This window comes from Enoplosus armatus, chromosome 17, assembly GCF_043641665.1.
Source record: "Enoplosus armatus isolate fEnoArm2 chromosome 17, fEnoArm2.hap1, whole genome shotgun sequence".
Lineage (NCBI taxonomy): Eukaryota > Metazoa > Chordata > Actinopteri > Centrarchiformes > Enoplosidae > Enoplosus > Enoplosus armatus.
The window spans coordinates 15,973,269-15,991,934 of NC_092196.1; the positions used below are offsets into that span (position 1 = coordinate 15,973,269).

Here is an 18,666-nt window from a genome sequence, read left to right on the forward strand (position 1 = left end):
CTCAATGAAAAGATTTCTCTCATGTACCCATTCACACACACACACCATTGGCAGCAAGCTACCATGCATGGTGCTGGCCTGACCATCGGGTTCAGTGTCTTGCCATATAGACATGGAGGAGGTGGGGGATCAAACCAACAACCCTGTGATCAGTGGACAACCCGGTCTACCTCTACCTCCTAAGCCACAGCCACTCCATGTTCACCATCTTAGTTTAACATGTTAGCTTGCTAACATTTGTTAATTAGCACTAAACACACACAAGTACAACTGAGGCTGATGGGAATGTCATTAGTTATTAGCAGGTATTTAGTCACAAACGATGAGATGAAGGGATCACCAAAGTCTGAAGGGCCCATGAATGTCTGAATTTCATGGCAATCCATCCAATAGTTGTCAAGACATGTCACTAAAACCAAAATGGTGACCCTGGAGGATGTCAGGTGATCACCAAACTCAGTAGGCTTCATCCTCAGGGGACCATGAATGTCTGTATAATGTTTCATGGTAATCCATCTTGTAGTTGTTGAGCCATATACCACAGTACCAAAGACACCAAAGTGGTGGGCCAGCGTGCCACACTATCCATGCTGCATGGTTAAAAGGGAGTAAATACATGGAAACAGGTAGATTTGGGACTGGCTAGAATGCCACTTACAAGAACTTTGTTCATGGATTATATTATACAAGAATGTGGGAAAAACAATGTGAAAGGAAGCTAAATCATTAGCACTCCTTATATATTGACAACTATTTGAGCACTATGCATAAACAAATCAAACACTGCCGACAGAAAGGAAATTCACTCAAAATTTAGGGGATGATAAACAAACTTGACTGATAAAGCTTTTGGAGTTCCTCTTCTTTACAAAGCCAGTCTCTGTATCTCTGCCTTCTGCCAAAAAGGATACAGGTACCGTCATGCCTGCATGAGCCAACACAAACATGGAAACTTCATCACTGCCTGAGCAGAGGTGGAGGGAGGAGTCCTTTCCTCTCCGTGAATCTCCCTCTGATTAGCAGGAAAGGGTCATCGTCCTCTGACATCTCTTTGTCTCTGTAGTATTGGCGGAAAAGGTCCTGATTTCCCAGGTCATCGCTGCTGCTTCATTGGTCTTGGCCAAAGTTTGCCTGACCTGGCTCTCCATGACCTCGGCTGAGACAACATGAACATCTCCAGGAAGAGTGCTCATTGTGGTTTTGCCTTTGTAGTCTGCATGTCGTTAAATACCGTCCTGGATATTTTTTCCTGTAATCACCAAAATACATTCGGGATACAATGACATATGACCCATTTAGTAAATAGCAAGTATCAGTCAGTTAGTGACCAGTTCATCATTACATATACAATCTTTTAACTACTCTTTTTCTGAGTCCCAAGTAGGCACCGTTACAGATATCTGCTCATAAATACATCTGAGGAGGGTCTTTGCCTGTTTAAGCCATGAAAAACATGACATCAGCCAGCTTTAGCTTTCTGCAAGCCAAATTCAGCAGCAGCCTGGAAATAACATAATACAAGTCCTGCGAAGAAATCCCAGAGGGATATCATGTATGGAAAAGATGAACATCAGTTGGAGGGTCTTCAAAGCCTTTGAGGACATTACACTTGCCAAGTCATGCTGTAATGTTGCATCTGGGGTCTTTTGTAGATGACAAATGGCAGTTTAGAACAAAACATCTGTCTAACTATACTGCTTTATGTGACTTTTATAAGACTTCGTGGCAAGTTTACCCCAATGACCACATTTTACCACTCTTTTTAAAACCCTGTGGCTTACTGAGTGTCATTTCGTGCCTTCGTGTTCATGAGTGGGTCATGTTGACTGTAAAATTCTCCCGCGGAGCAGAGCTTTAAAAAGAAAAGAAAAAAGAGGCTTTTTGAGATGATTCCCTGGACATTTTCCTCGGTCCTGTCTGTGTGTTGGCGGAGATTGGAATAACAGGACAAACAGAGGGTAGGATGTGAGCAGCTCAACTCTGAACTCCATCTGCACTGTTTCCTCTCCAGGCTCCCTGGGTGGGACTCCCCCCAGGCCGCTAAAACTCACACATATCTACTGTTCCCCAATCACGTCTCCAATTATGCGGTGCTATGCCTTCTCAGACTGGCTATAGTGTTTCTCAGGGTGCTGAGGTTAGGGACCCTCGTAGTTGAGGGTTTGTTGCAGTTGGGCTGCTGCCACCAGAGATATTAATCTGCAGTCATGGAGCAGGAAATCAAAAATAAGCTGTAGAACACACTGAATTAGCGGAAACAGCTAGATAATCTCCATAACAATAAAGTAACAGACATGTTTCTCAGAAAACATCTTAGTGCTGAGATCATCTACGAGAGAAGAAAATCATCTTAACTCAAGACATTGTGGGAAGACGAGCCGTGGCTGTGTTTCATTGGCTGCTTTAATTTAAGCAAACGTGCCAATCAAAGATTTAGAAAAGGTTTATCTTGTGATGGGATTTGCTTAATTTTAGGTTGAAACTAAACATTTCCCAAGAAGGTAATGCTCAACAAGTCTACAGCAATGCTACTAGCACAGTGGTGCATAGCTAAATGCTAACATCAGCATGCTAACATGTTAATGTTAACGTTTAGCAGGTGTAATGTTTACCCTGTTCACCTTCTTAGTTTAGCGTTTTAGCATGCTAACATTTGCTAATTAGCACTAAACAAAGTAAGGCTGAGGCCGCAACACGGTCACTGAAAAACATCCTCTAGAAACCATGAATGTCGGTAGAAAATTTTGCACCAATCCTTCGAGTAGATGTTGAGGTACTTCCCCGAGTAGAGAACATTTTGACGTTTCAGGAAAAGTCAGAGGATCATAAAAGTCATTCAAATGTATCCTCTCAGGACCTTGAATATCTGCTGCAAATGTCATCGCAATCCTTAATGGTCAAAAAAGAAGTTGAAATCTCTGAGCACGCTATTTATTTCTGGAGGTTTTGCCCAGATAAAACATCCATTTTGGTTTTTACATACAGTAACATGAGGACACAGAGACAAGCTATATCAGCATGTGGCTTTAATTTGCCTGGTTGGCTCATTTGCCAGCAGAGTGAAACACTTCCAGCCTTTATGGAGATCGGGGTTCAGTCTGATGCATCGCTCAGTCCCCTCAGGAAGTGTGCGCACCAGTGCAAGCAAAGGAAGTTTACTCGTGCACCACAGATCTCTGTTTATGTTGGGGCCACCTCTCTAGGATGTAGAGCAGCTTTGATTTTTTTTTTCTTTCCGTGTGTGTCATTAAATGAGTCTCTTTTTTGTACATGATAAGTGAAAAGCAAACAAATTGATTCTGTTGTTATTAATGGAGCGCAGGATGTGGCTCTTGGATAAACCACAGAGATGAGTTTGATGAAAGGGAATCCTCCTCTGTTACTTCACTGTTGTCACAAACCGGTGTTGAGGCGATTTATTGTCATTACTGCAACGCTGATTCTCTGAGTTTGGATAGTTGGTCAGCTTATATAACAAGAAGACTGTCACTGAAATCACCTCTGTGCACACATCCAGTGAGCATGCTAAAACCTTAGCGTGCAGCATGGCGATTAGCATTACTCAAGAAAAGGAAACAGAAACCAGTTTTAAGCCAGAACATCTGAAACAGCTGGGATTGATTTGGAAATTAGTCAAATTAACATAAAATCTGACCAAACAAATGCATCTCCAGAGGCAGATCAGATATGTAGCCTGATCTGAATTATGCCACCGTGTCATAAAAGTCTAACAAAGGCAAAAATGCTGATAAAGTAACCTTTAAAAACAGGTTTTTAAAAAATCCAAGCAGGATTTGAGGATGTGGTTAAGCAACTAATGGAGCTAACGTTAGTTTGAATAGGGGGCTGATCTAGCAAAAATCTGCCAGCTGTCATTTGAGCCGTTAAAGTCACCAGATATAAATGTGTTGTGTCTACCACGGAGATTAATCTCTCATTGCTTTCTTTTTGTCGGGAGATGCTGAATTTGGTCAATTCCTGCTTTGTTAAAGGCAAATAAAAATAAAAGCATGTCACACTGGAAAGATTGCAATCAGCAAATGATTTATGATACAACTAATAGGATTTTCTATAACTGCCATGCCTGTCTGTAAACACAGAAACATATCAGTCTTCTCTCTCTTTTAACAAAGTATATTTTCATATAAATTACAAAATGCCATTTTGTCCCCGGAGACAAAACATTACAAAACATCAGAATTCCCTCTCTTTGAATTGTGGTGGTCTTACAGATGCAATCTATCTTGAGATAAGGAGATGTGCTGTTTGCTTTAGTGGTGGAAAAATGTAGGATTTGTTTTTTCTTTGGGAGAATGTTTTGGATTTGCTGTTATCTCCATCATGTTTTACACACAGCAGTGAAACAGAGATGTTCTGGCAGCCAGACACTCAATGGCACAAGGTTATCAGCTGTGTCACTCCGGCTTCTCTCGCAGTGAACCAGGGAGGGGGTCCTGCTCCACAATTTGTTTTGCTTGCAAAAAAAGGCATGTCAGCCAGGGCCATAACTTCCACTGAGGACATGGAGGTCATGATCTCTATATGAATGGAAGGGTCCATTTCCATTTTTCACACAAAGACACCATTTAGATACGTCTTCTCAAGTTCCTGTTTTCCGACTTCAAATCACCCTTGACTGCATGATGTCTCCCTCAAGAAGAAAATACCTCCAAAACATACATGTTATTTCTATAAATGTCTCAACTCAACTCTCTGAAGTGAATTGTGAGCTGTTACTTGTTAGAAAGCTGAAAGTCCAACTTTGTTTCTGTGATGTCTGACCTTTTTCTGTCGAAGGAGAAGTTGCAGGATTCACCGACATCAGCAATCTTTGTTTTCTGAGTTTAGTTGATCCAACGTTTGAGCCTTGTCCAAGCTGAAAAATATCAGTAATCTCATGATTACGAACAGATTTCTAACATTACACATAACACACGTACATTTGATTTAGAGTGTGCTGTTCTGCCAAGCTGGAAGGGCACAAAACGTCTTCCAGATTTCCTGAATCACAAAGTTCATACGTGGAAAACAAAAGTCAGTTTGAGCATGTTTGACTCAACAAAGGCTCCTTCTTAAAGCTGAAGTGGAAAAGTTAACAGTAAAGTGACCTTTAACGCTTGATGAGGTCAAATCTGTGAGAGACATGAACATGCTGCATTGTCTGGGATGTAAAGAACTCCATTTCCTTTCTCTAACATATTGATTGTACGACCACAAAGGGAACACAGTTTAAGTCGCACAGACAGTGATTGGGTGTGCTCTTTCCATCTGATCTCTTTTGTTCTCTCTTCAGCTCCAATTTAGCGAGGCAAGAAGATCCTCCTTTTTTCTCTTCATATAGAAACTGATAATGACACAGATCATTGTGAAACACCCCTCACTTCCTTCCCTTTATGTTTGCAGCACACAGGCACAACAGGGTTTGAAATACATCCTCATTTAACTAGATTGTTGTGAAGCTACAAGTATGATACGTAGCCCATACATGTTTTATCACACGTACAGCACACAAGCAGAGAGACAGCAACAGACTCCAACAGAGCCTGAGCTTGCCACCAACATGTAAACATTTCACTTCATTCTTTAAAGAGACACTCCAACACTTTTACACATGAAGTTCAGTTAACTGGTAAACCGAAAACACTTTCATATCCTCTTGCAAAGCTTGCAGTCCCAAGCTTGAGGCTTCAAATTCTAAACAAAAAGCGTTACAAACTGGAGGTGTTGAGTTTGATAGAATGCTATTGAACTTTTGGGAAATGTAGGATCCAGTGTTTTTGGAGCTTGACCCATACTAGGGGACTAAAAGTCAGGATATCTCGGCCTCTGCTGCTTCAATTTTGTTCATCCTTTTTTCAGTCTGTCTCTTGAGAGTTCCCTAACTTCATGGAGGTGCAGTACCAAATCGCTGGAGTGCCCCCTTTAAGTTGAGGAATAATGTTATACAGCCACATACTGTAGTAGTAGACCTAACCAATCATCAGTCATGTAGTCCATTATTATCTCTGACACTCTTTACAAGAAAACATTCATCTTTTTGAATTAATTAATTAAATTGTATTATTGTGTCATGCATATAACTGTACCCAGCCCGCATGGGCTTACAAGACACCATATATTCAAACAAGCCAGGACCAAAGTGCAGCGAACACATTTTCAAACAACAAAGTCCAGAAATAGAAGAAAAACAGTTAAAGCATCTTTCTTTTCTTTTACGAGTAATTTGTCTCATATCTAGTCCAGATGAAATAACACAGAATAAGAACTGAACTTTTTGCAGTGATGGGGAATGCAGGTAGCATTTTTTCATATGCAACTTCGTCTCCTTGCTCTATGCTTTGTTAACAAGCAAGTACTGTAACTTCCATGTGGACCAAAACAGAACATTTTGCCCTTTACAGCAGCTCCTAATGTTCATCAGGTGATTTTCTGAGGATATGTTGAACAACAGAAATGCTGCTAAGACCTATGATAACTTCACAAAATGAATGATCCCTGAAAATAATTTTTCTTATTGTTTTCATTGATACTGTAATCTATTGTACTGCCCGATGAAGAGCTACACATTCAGGATAAAGCAATGAAAGTTGAATTAATGATCCAGCGGAGCTCAGTGAGAACTGGGCCACTGTGACAATATCTGACTGAGATGGTGGGAACCGAGGTCACACAGGAACTGGATGGTGTTTTCTCAGAGTAAATGACTAAGTGAAAATTAAAACAGTGGAGAGCAAGAAACAAGAGGACATCAACAACAAGATTCTCCACAACACTGTGGTTTGGTTAAATAGGTTGCGAGAACAGGGTTTCAAAATGCAACCAACTGTGGTTACCCAAGGCAGTAAATTTATGGTCTGACAGTTTATGAACTCATATGGAGAGATGGGGTGAAAGAGTGGAACTGTTATCCCATCGTGAGATTACATTTTAGAGAAATAACACCAGAGAACATTTAAAAGTCATTTTAGATGGTAGATATGTGTGTCAGATTTTACATTACACTGCTTTGTTCTGCTGTAGCAAAGTCCTCTGCTCTCAAAGTGACTTCCTCTTTACATTCACTACAATGTATAATGGCAAAGAGGTACAGTAACCAACCACACCTCATTTATAAAAACTCTAAGAATAGCCGCCCTGAAAATCAAAGCAATCTGTGCCTTAAACACAAACAACACAGAAGCTGTCTGCAGGTCGTGATAAGAAATGAGATCCACCAGAGGAGGCAAGATGGAGAGATCGATTACTCTGAGGTTTCCCATGATCCTGCCTCTCTCCAGGGAGGGAGCGAGCCTCTGCTCCGGCGCTGCGTGGGTCTCTCAATTGTCATTATCACCGACGGAGCCACAATAGGTCAGGGAGATGAGATAACATTGTGAGCGGCGGAGCAGCAGGTGAGAGGCTCAACAGGGCACGATTAGGTATCCGGGTCCCAGGGTGTAGCATTGCCCGGGGCCTCGGGGGCCTCGGCCCCGCCATCTGCCAGGGTGAATTCCTCCTGCTGGAGAGGAACCGCTCAATAGCACAAACTGTTGCTGTGGGGCGTTGCTTTGAGTTTCTCCTGTTACCGTTTATAGAGAGAAGTGTTACACTTTACAGTGTCTTTGTTACAGTCTCAAACACAAGCTCAAAAAATGCAAAGAACACTTTCAAACAAAGGACGGAAACTTCTGGTATTTGTGTAGTAATTCTTTGTTGTTTTTTGCCTTCATTTACAATTATCCGGTTTATCTGTTGTGCTTTAAAATGTCAAGTTCTGCTTTGTGTAGCTTTAACAGAGCATGTCTGTGTCTATAAATGTTTTCATCTGCAGACTCAAGTCACCTGGCATCATCCATGAAGTACTGAAAACAGCACTTATTAGATATGCAGTCCAGATCCTGCCTGCTGTCTGGACTGCAGGTTTCGGGGCTCCAGTGTGAGGCCATCAGTCAGCGAGAGCACACCCCAGGGATGCCCCGATGACAGCCATGCTGGATGGTTCACACATGAGCCAATAACGCTGCTGCACACAACACCCTGTTCTGTGACCTGCCAGCGCCAGCGTGGACTTTGATCTGACAACATGGTGTAAAACTGGAGATGCCCGCTGCACTCACACATGCCAAACATGCAGTCTGTCTGACAGGCAGGCGTGAACACGGCTGAACATGAGAATATTGAATCAGGAGCCGTCGTGCAAATCTAGGATGTGTTGCAAGGCTCTCGGCTTACCAGACAGGCCAGGTGAGCAGCGATCAATCAAAAGTTCTGTAATCGATACCCGATGGAGCTCTGCAGGGATCAACCAGCAGGTTCCAAACTTCAGAACACCCTTCAGATTGTTGTAAATAACCAATGTTTTCATAAAGCACTGACAGACACGTTATCAGGGACACAACTCTGCAGTCCTGATCAGATCAAAGGTGTGTGCGAGTGAAGAGCAGGAGCCACATCTGTTAAATCACTTAAAATCAGTTAACAGCTTGTGGTGCTGTTGCAGATATCAGACACTGATAACTGTGACCAGAACCTCTAACCTGAAAGTAATAGATCTTGACATGCTCCAAGTCTATTTTCACTGACAAAACAAAATCTTGACACCAAACCCCGACAGAAGGCCAAACCCCGACAGAAGGCCATAACAAACCATATTTAATATGTGGAAGTGCAGCTTGCAGCTCAAACACATGACCTTTTGTTTGTGACTGAACGTAATGGCACATCTTTTTTTAATAGGATGTTGTCAGACACGAGTCTGTCTTTGGACATTTGGACATAGGCTATCTTTGTGCGGATCTGGAGGGCTGATGACATGTCCAGATGTGCGGAGTGACCCTGCACTGACCCGAACTGGAGCCCACAGTGTTCCTGTTGTGCACCACAGCAGTGGGATGCTGGATAGTGAGGAGAGTACACCTCAAAAAGTATCAAAGTTTGGTTTTACAGGCACATTTTAACTTTAACCACCTCTTTTGACATTGAAATAATTGTACAACATCAGCTCGTCTTATGGTGGATTATTGTTTACAAAAGTAATGAATTGATACTTTAATGACAGCTATATCTATTAAATACATGAATCGGTCAGTAGTGGTGGAAAGTAACAGAGCACATTTACATAAGTGCAATTTGTAGGCGCCTGTACTTTATGTTACTTTATAATTCTACTCTGGCACGTTTCGGAGGTAATGCCACATTTTATTTGACAGCTTTAGTTACTAATCACTTTGAAGATTCTGATTATTAATACAAAATATAAAAAATAATATGTATCATTATAGATCAACTTTCCCATAAGTATATCAAATAGTTCAAATCAGCCCCACCTTTACCAGCTGCAACATGGCCACATATATTTATCAATAAATGAATCCAACAATATCACATATTATACAATATTATTCTGAAATGGGCCATTCTGCATAATGAGTGCTACTTTTGGTACTTGTTGATGTATGTTGATGCTAGTACTTATAAATAGTAAATAGTAAAATTCTGAATGCATGACTACACAGTATTTCTACACTGTGGTATTGCTACTTTTACAGTACTGACGTAAAAGATCTGAGTACTTCTTCCACAGTCAGTGAGTCAGTCTATTCACTTTATTTCAGACCATTAGTCAATACACAGTGAGAGAGAGACAAAATAAAAATAAATAAATAGCAAATCTTTTACAGCCTCAGATGAGGCCAGAGGATCTCATCTGTTACAGCTCAGGCTCCTCTACGTAAAACACGACCTCCATCTGTTCAGCCCATCAGGTCTTCTGCCGCTGTTCTGCTGTGAAACAGTTTGGATGCGTTTGACAGCCTCCAAACAACCCAGAACAAGGGTCCAGCCTGGGACTATACGACCCCCCTCCTGCCCAAACCTCCTGCTGGGCTACCAGAAGGCCTCTGTTTTGACAGTGGCCATTAACCTCATCGGGCTGACCCTCTGAGCTAACATCCCTGCCATTAGATACACAAGTAAGCACGACTGAAAGCATGCTCCGTGACACTGAGTAAACATGTTGGCAAACTGGAGGAATGTGGCGTGAGACCGTTAGAAGAAGTGTGTCTGCTGACAGACAAGAGACGACCATCCAGAGTTTCCATAAAAACCTGGTTTGGGCATTTCTTCCTCTCTTTACAGACTAGACATGTTTGTAGGGTCATCTTTGCCCTGGCTGGCCTGAGTGGGTCGTTGGCCTGTGACGGATGGAGCGCTAAATCTCAATCTACACTGTTCACCTTCACCTTTTGGCGATGCCTCCAAATGGAAAATGGAGAGTTATAAAGAGTCTGGCTTCTCCATCACCGAAACTCACATCACCACCTGGAGAATTACATGTGTTCCTCTGAAGCAGGAAGTGTGCTGTTTGACTAAACCCAGCAATAAACTGGGGACAAAAGCAAGAAATGTATTCCCTCATCCTTTGTATCAGAAGACCAATCTATATAATCTGCGATGACATGCAATTAAACCAAGAATCTTTCCGACAGGTGATTTTTATTGCAGGAGGCAGAGATGGAAGTAAATCATAGGGTCATAAATAGTATAAAGAAACTCGCTTGCAAGATAGTGTACAACAATGTCACTGTGTTACAACAGTTGGAGCCAAACATTTGTTTTATTGCCTGGTAACACTAGTGTTTCTGTTCACTCTGAAAACACTGAAATTCAAACTCACTTTTGTACCACAATTCTTCGCCCACGATACAAAATATATGTTTAGATCATGAAAAGATGACCTTTGTTTAAAGATTCTCTCCCAAGACCACAAACCGATTACTTCAGCTTTATTGGTTCAAATGTTCTTATCTTGACTTTCTTTTCTTGATTTAAAAAAAACAGACAGAGATCAGCAGATGACCAGCGGTTACAGCAACATGCTTCTCTAACAGCACATATCCATCACAGTTTAACTCTGCTGGCTTGGGTTTATTATGGTTGCTCTGACTTTTTGAGGGATCAGACCTCTGCCCTCAAACAAACACTCTGTGGGAGCATGGATGCACTCCTGTGGGCTGGGTGGCCTGCTGGGCTGTCTTGCTCCCTGGGGTGTCTGCTCATGAGAGGGCCTGTTATTCAGAGAACATCCTGAGGCCCCCTCCCACCCTCCTGTAGTGCCTGGAGAGAGGGAGCTGGGAAAGCCCCTGCGCAAGAGAGGACAATTTGTGGTTAGAAGCTGAAACGCTGCTGTTTAGGTAAATATTGTAGCATCAGTGGAGAGCCGGGTTTTTGTTAGTACAACAAAAACATAAGTGAAAACTGTAATTGGGGAAAATGTTTGGTTATTTCCAAACAAACTTTCAGATGACAGCTGCTTGCTCCGCTGATCATTAAATGATGGAGGTACTTACACGGCTGAGCTCACATTAACCACTTTCTCCTCTTCACGTCATCACCATATGGTCCACATTCACTGGATCATTGGGAAAATAAACATGTACAGCATCATTATGTTAATGGTGACGCCTCTGCCATGGCACTCAGCAGACAGAAGGCCAGACGGATGGTGGAGGATGGAGGGAGGGGGGTGCTCACTGATTCCCATACAGAAAAGCTGTCATCTTCTCAAACTGAAATAAGGACACATGCAAATGACTCAGCTGATGCAGACAGGACATCCCTGCTTGTTGAGCGTCCACGTATTTGCATGTGTTTATGTGGATCTCAGACACTATTGAGCATCATCACGCCTGTAGCTGTACAAAGGAAGGAGGTCATATCTGCTAATGGCTAAGATAACAGCAACTGATCATCTTGTTTCTCTGATGATAATCCCTCCTCCTGTTATAACCAATAACTATAGACTATAATCAAAAATGGAGGACATTGAAATTCCATCAAAGTTGCTGCTAATAATATAAAGTCAAACATGAGGATTATGTTTAAAGTGGAGATAACTCAGCTGATGTATCCAGCATATTCATTATTTCATTATAATGTCGACATTATTAATACTAGTAAAATTTAGATGATGTCCATCTAATACATCACTGCAGGAGTCTGTTCATTTTGAAAAGTGAAACCAGAGGAGTTTTTACTTGTAGTTCAAAAGGTTTAACAAACACACAAAGTATCTCCTGATTCATCATGCATGTGTTGGATTCGAGTCTTGATTATCTGTTATCTGTCGCCATCTGCTGGACACGTTTCTTTCATGGGAAACACATGTTGTGAACTTATGAAACAGTAGGAGGCGCTGCTGCGCTCAGGTGTCTTTGTGGCTCAAGCAATATTAAATATCAAGGTATACTCGGACACAACTAACTGAATCTTAATCCAAAGTGAAACATTGAAACCAGGACCTTCTTGCTGAAGGTCCAGCATGCAGCCTCTACCCATCTATATGAATATACTGTATATAGTATAAACTACACTGTGTGTACATCTGACTCCTTTATTTCACTACACACACTCCAGTCATCTCTATAACCTTGAACACACTTGAAAAATGTAGTTCTGTCAAATTATGTCTGTTGCTCACACTGATGTGAATGAGCACAGTGCTGAATATCTTGTACATCAACCTTACAATCTCAATAGGTTTTATTTATGTTATTCTTGCCCCCAATTTAACATATCCTGATAATACTGCAATATATTGGGTGAAGAATCTTACTTTCATATTAACCCCATTTGTTTACTAGTCTTCTGCAATGGTCTAATCTGAAAAAAACACTTTCAGATTTCCATGAAATTGTAGTGTTCATAATGTAAAAACTGATTATACAAACATTTTATACACTCTGGGTGGAAGGAAGGCAAGTGGGACCTTTTGCCTTTCCTTCTAAATTCTGGGCTTCGCTGCATTCGTGTGTCTTAATACCGCTCATGCTTGGACTGACTTTTTTGTAGCAGGGTCTGGCAACTGGTGGGACACAGATGCCAGTTCATGGAACAGGAAAACTGCTCCTAATTCAGCTTAGCTGCCACATCAGTATTGCAGTGATGCTTCTTACTTTCACTTAGAAACAGCCTGTTCACATCCTGAGGTTGCCAAGAAACATCACACTACCTTTGAGAAAATGTAGAGGGAGTTACAGATGTCCATTTACTGGCAAGCTTAACATGCAGTATTTACATATTTACATGACTAATGCTGGGGGGGGGGGGGGGGGGGGGGGGGGCAATGATATGAAAAAAAAATCTTACTAAGCTTACCAATTAAAGTTTTCATTCTCCAAATGTTTGGACGAGGTATAAAAATTGTCCCACATCTTAATTTGATGTTCAAATTTTCTTTCCATTTAATAAGATTTCCTAATTTCCTTGGACAAGACTGATTCTGATTAAAATTATGCACAAGCAAAACACTGAATACCTTTAAAAAAAAAACTGAGCAGAACTGATTATGTACTTGTACTCAGTTTCAAATCCAAAAAAGGGGATGATAAGACAAACAGCAGAAAAGGCCAGTTAAACAAGATTTTCTTTATTTGACAGTGAGACAAGTAAGCCAACAGCAGCCTTCCTGTTCAGTGTCACACCTAAAACTTCTGGAACTGCTTCTTGGCTCCAGCAGCCTTTGTCACTTTGAGGACGTTGAACCTCACGGTCTTGCTCAGCGGTCTGCACTCTCCGACGGTCACAATGTCTCCAACTGACACGTCTCTGCAGAAAGACAGACATTAACAGGTGGTTGGGGTACATCTGTATTAGATCAAACTGATCCAGATTTAGCTTTGTTTGAACAGAAGGTGTAAAGCTGCATCAGCATTTGCCAAAGGCAGTGTCGTCAGAGCTTCTTGAGCTTGGAAGACCATCGTGAGAAAAAACATCATTTGCAGCAAATTATGACACTTTTTGGCAATATCATATCACAAACTGACATTAAAAACAGACCTGCAATAGAAGAATTATATTTATCTTTGAGAAAAAAAGGGTAGGTAAATGCCTTTAGTTAAACAATTATGAATTTAAGCCTGATTTGGCTGAGGGGAAACTAATGACTGCATTTCCAGACTTGAGCCCTGAATTAACAGCAAATGCTGTAGTACCTGAAGCAAGGTGACAGATGGACAGAGATGTTCTTGTGTCTTTTCTCAAAGCGGTTGTACTTGCGGATGTAATGCAAGTAGTCGCGTCTGATAACGATGGTCCTCTGCATCTTCATTTTGGTCACCACACCTGTAGACCACAAAAAAGGAATTTGAATTTCACAGGCATGTTGAACAGCCTTCAACAGACAAAGTGAACACTCAAATCACAGGAGGTCAAAACACTAGAAGCACGTGAAAAAATGGCTTTTTATACAAGGTTGTCACTCTACATCAGTATTGCCATTAGGCATTGTCGTCAGAACCCAGAGGGTTTGGAAGACCATCGTGAGAAAAACATCATTTGCAGGATAGTGACAAGAAAAACAAAGTCAATATGGAGTTTGTGGCAGGTTAGCATGTGAAGACACTGGATCTGGCTCGGGTTGCTTCATCTGCATTTGTAACAAGGATATGTTGATTTGCAGTCAGGACAATTGCTCACCTTGTGCTCAACAGAGCAAAAACTGGGGCGCCAATACTCACAGTACCAGACCGGACAACAAAATGCCTGGTCTCACCAAAGTCATTTGTAATAATTTGTTCATGCTTGCACATTATATTTCTGGATAACATGCAAGACAATTACATCATGAATCATCATAGCGCAGTTTTGTATACTTTAAATATTGATTGGTCACTTTGAGTCATTTTATCATATTATAACAGTGTGATGTTTAAATGACTGCAGGTTTATGGGCAAACACCGTTTCAGCATCCCAAGCCAGTGCCAATGGGCTAGTGTGCTGTAGAGTGTTGAACTGACCAGAGAGGATACGGCCACGGATGGAGACATTTCCAGTGAAGGGGCATTTCTTGTCAATGTAAGTGCCGTCAATAGCCTGGTGAAAAACAAAGGGTATTGTTAGTGCTGCTCTATACATATTCCCCATCTATGACATCAGGTAATAATTGTAACTCTTGTGACTGCATCAGCAATGCCTAAAGGCAGTATCGTCAGAACCATGTAGGCTTGGAAGACCATCGTGAGAAAGACATCATTTGCAGCTAACTAAGAGAAGCATGTAAGAGCTCTAGCTTTCTACATTAGTTTGGAAAATGTTCTGGACATTTCAAGTTACCTCTCTTGGGGTTTTGAAGCCCAGCCCGACACTCTTGTGGTAGCGGGGGAGCTTTTCCTTGACCTCCTTGCCACCATCAGCGACCAGAACACGCTTCTTGTTCTGGAAGATGGTGGGCTGTTTCTGATAAGCCCTCTCGGTCTGTGGAACAAGGAGATGAGCAGGTTGAGGTCGTGAAACACAGAAACCAAGTTAACTTCGCCACCCACATTTCAAGCACTATGAATACCCATTCACTTTAACAACGCCCGGCCTCGCCAGCTAATTTAACTTCCTCATATGAAGGACTAAGATCGCGCTTGGATGAAACAATTTAACGTTTAAAAAACGTATGGGAAATATTAGGATGGGAACCGTTATCGCTTGTAGTTTGCATTAACTGTAAGTTGAGAGTTAACTCGTAGCAGGCTAAGCTAACTGAGTTAGCATTCCGGCTAGTTCAACGTTACACGAGGGTATGCAGAACGACAACAAATGGCAGATATAAACGCCCTAATGTGGTTTGAAATTGCTCAGGGTCGTGTATAAAGAGCAGGTAAAGGCACATGCTTAATATAACCCGACAAATGTGTTCACTAAACTGTAAAAATATCGATGTAAATTCACCACGCCGTTTTCCTGAACGTACTTGTGCATCCGCCATCTTTGCCAGCCGAGTCGTAAAGAGGCCTGTGAATGCGCGCGACGGACGGAAGACTACGGGCCACGGGAAATGACGTCTGTGAAAAGGCGAGGCTCAAAAAAACAACACATATGTTTTTAATGTTTCATTAATTTTACTAACTGATACACGCAGTAAAAAAATGTAAACACAGCATTTAAACTGTTTGTTTGCAGTCCAAGCTCTCCCAAAGCGTCGTCTGTAAGCAACGTGACAAGTGTGACGCTGCGGTGAATAGATCAATAAATGGATGATATCATCTCCACTTATTTAACGTTAGGATATCACGTCAGTGCATCAGTCACATCAGCTTAAATGAAAATGAGCACATCTGCAGCTGCTATCGGGTGCAGTTGCCACAAACAAATAAAAATGTGTCACATGATTGTACGGAAGTACTGGTGATCTAAACAAACAACAAGATGGCATCACACCCGGGAGGAGGCGATCAAGGTACTAGCTAGCATCAACAATATTATGAAATTAAATTGACTGTGACAGCGTCGCCAAAAGTGTGGCAGACATAGACATTCTGACACTATAACAATTAGCTTTTGTTTTGTGGTTGTAGCTTGTTTGCTTGCTAGCAGTAACATTAGCTGAACTGGGGGTAGCACGATAGCTAACCAAATCGTTAGCCTCACGTTAGCTAGCACTCACTCGGCGTTTTTGTAGATAGCTTGGTTAGCTTTACAAGAGTGAGTTAGCAAATATGTTTGAACAAAACCGAAACATATATATCCCGAACCTACATCGTTTCCCTTCGAAAATATTAAAGTCCAAGATAAACAGACGTCCAGTATTATGTAGCATCAACATTGACTACCGTTAATTAACTCACGGTAAAGCGTGACTTTAGATTTAGATTAAAGTGACAGTAAACATACAGTTATACTAGCACACATTATTCAATTATACACTAATTTGGTTCTAAGATGAGATAACTGGTTGTGAAGCAGTTGTATCAGCATTTGGATGATTTAACACTGACCATTGTCTTTCAGGAAATTCTAAAGATCAGATACTGGAAGTAGGAGCTGTTTTGTTAAAAGAGTGAGTATGTACTATACAGTTGTGCTTCTCATTACTGAACTGGGCAAAGAGTTAGATCATACTTACTTTATGTCTGTGTCTCCCTGTGTAGTTTCATCTACGAGCGGGTTCGGCGGCATGGAGACAGCAATACTGCAGTGACCAGGGCACAGCTGGGTGGGGGAGAGCTGTGTGACCCAAACCACAAGAAGCTTGCACAGTGCCTGCAGCAGATTGGAGATGAGCTGGATGGCAATGTAGAGCTCCAAAGGTGGGCTATCTGTCTGTGTATCAATTCTAGCAAATTCCAGTCCTGAGGAATTATATATTATAAAGTTTTACTAGTAATAACATTTTACAATTAGCTTGTCCCTAATTGCAAAATGTTCTTTTCCCTAGGATGATAAACAACTCCTCACTCAGTCCCACAAAGGACATGTTTATGAGAGTTGCCATTGAGATCTTTTCAGATGGAAAATTCAACTGGGGCAGGGTGGTTGCACTGTTCTACTTTGCCTGTCGACTTGTCATCAAAGTGAGTTAAGCAGCTCTGTTGTATCTTGTCTCATAAAAACAAAACAAAGCAAAGTGAGATATATCTGTATTATGGAATTATGATTGAATGAGAAAGACCTTAAGTCTGAAGCATCTCCTATTCACACCGTCTTAGGCTCTTGTGACCCAAGTTCCTGATATCATCAGAACAATAATCACCTGGACCATGGACTACCTCCGGGAAAATGTGATCAACTGGATCAGGGAGCAAGGTGGCTGGGTAAGGAGCCAGCTAACAAATGCAGTTCAAACTCGTTTTCAATTATTAGTAATTGAGCTTCTGCTCCTGATTGCTTGTATGACACATGCTAATATTTGTTTCTGTTCATGATTTTTAGGAGGGTATTCGTTCCCACTTTGGCACACCCACATGGCAGACGTTGGGGGTTTTCTTGGCTGGCGTTCTCACCACTGTTCTAGTCATTCGCAAGATGTGAGGGGTTTGTGAAGAGCAGACAGATGAAAGAAGGGAGGAACTTCATCTGAGTGAAATGGGGACAGGAACAAGAACATGAAAGACAACAGAAAGAAGTCATGGCAGAGTTGAACAAGAAGACCTTGCATTTGAACACGAAGAGCCAGTCTTCGTTTCTGCCGCCCTTTCGTTTTCAAGGAATGGGAGTTAGACTGATGATGATGATGATGATGATGATGATGATGATGATCATCATCATCCCTACGCCACTGAGGAAGTGAGCTGTGCAAGATTACATGCACGAAATGGGGGAGGGGGGTGGAAAGTTTGTCAGACTTGAACAGGGAATGCATTTTAAGTAATTTATTTTTTACTTGGTACAGATTAAAAAAAGTCACTGCATTCTGTTTTCTGCCCTAAAAGATATATGGACTGACATTTCTTGGCAAAGTTTAGAGATTTCTTTCTGCATTATTTTCATTGTTGTTTTATTTTTGTTCCACTCAGATTGCTTTTCTGATCTTCCCACTCACTCCTTCCATCTCATCATGGTGTCTGTATGCTAGACAATCCATCTTCAAATGTATTTGTGAGTGTTTACTGGTGTAAATCTGTTATGATCTGCTGGAAATGAACGCGTTGGAGGGTGGTCACCTCCCATCAAGTTAAAAGATATTTTTGCAAACAATTATTAGATTTACCAAGAATATGATATAGATGAAGAAACCTTACACCTCTGATAATATTTGGGCTCAAACAACCCCAAATAATTTCTCCCCTTGAATGCACATTTCAATCTTATTTCCGTGGAAAACAAAAGTGCCACAGCAGGTGTACAAAGTTATTTTTACATTCAACATGAATCATCACATGGTTAAAAAGTCACGTTATCTCAGCAAAATGACAGACTGA

General features: G+C 41.4%; 2 protein-coding genes and 3 non-coding genes across 5 annotated transcripts; 1 reads left to right on the forward strand and 4 right to left on the reverse strand.

The window, feature by feature from the left end:
- Window positions 1-13,389: 13,389 nt before the first annotated feature.
- Window positions 13,390-15,853, reverse strand: rps11 (ribosomal protein S11). The gene is made up of 5 exons (XM_070922670.1): window positions 15,720-15,853; window positions 15,092-15,232; window positions 14,776-14,851; window positions 13,971-14,100; window positions 13,390-13,584 (listed from the first exon to the last, which is right to left on the reverse strand). Exons 1-5 carry the CDS (start codon window positions 15,732-15,734, stop codon window positions 13,461-13,463), a joined length of 486 nt encoding a protein of 161 aa, XP_070778771.1. The 5' UTR covers window positions 15,735-15,853; the 3' UTR covers window positions 13,390-13,460.
- On the reverse strand, window positions 13,675-13,759 carry LOC139300851 (small nucleolar RNA SNORD35). Its single transcript, XR_011598871.1, has one exon. It is a non-coding gene; the product is annotated as a small nucleolar RNA SNORD35 (small nucleolar RNA).
- On the reverse strand, window positions 14,235-14,318 carry LOC139300849 (small nucleolar RNA SNORD35). The gene has a single exon (XR_011598869.1). It is a non-coding gene; the product is annotated as a small nucleolar RNA SNORD35 (small nucleolar RNA).
- On the reverse strand, window positions 14,933-15,016 carry LOC139300850 (small nucleolar RNA SNORD35). The gene has a single exon (XR_011598870.1). It is a non-coding gene; the product is annotated as a small nucleolar RNA SNORD35 (small nucleolar RNA).
- A 321-nt stretch (window positions 15,854-16,174) lies between the features above and the next one.
- Window positions 16,175-17,995, forward strand: LOC139300083 (apoptosis regulator BAX-like). The gene is made up of 6 exons (XM_070923066.1): window positions 16,175-16,205; window positions 16,757-16,805; window positions 16,897-17,055; window positions 17,184-17,319; window positions 17,455-17,559; window positions 17,678-17,995. Exons 1-6 carry the CDS (start codon window positions 16,175-16,177, stop codon window positions 17,774-17,776), a joined length of 579 nt encoding a protein of 192 aa, XP_070779167.1. The 3' UTR covers window positions 17,777-17,995.
- The last annotated feature ends 671 nt before the right edge of the window (window positions 17,996-18,666 follow it).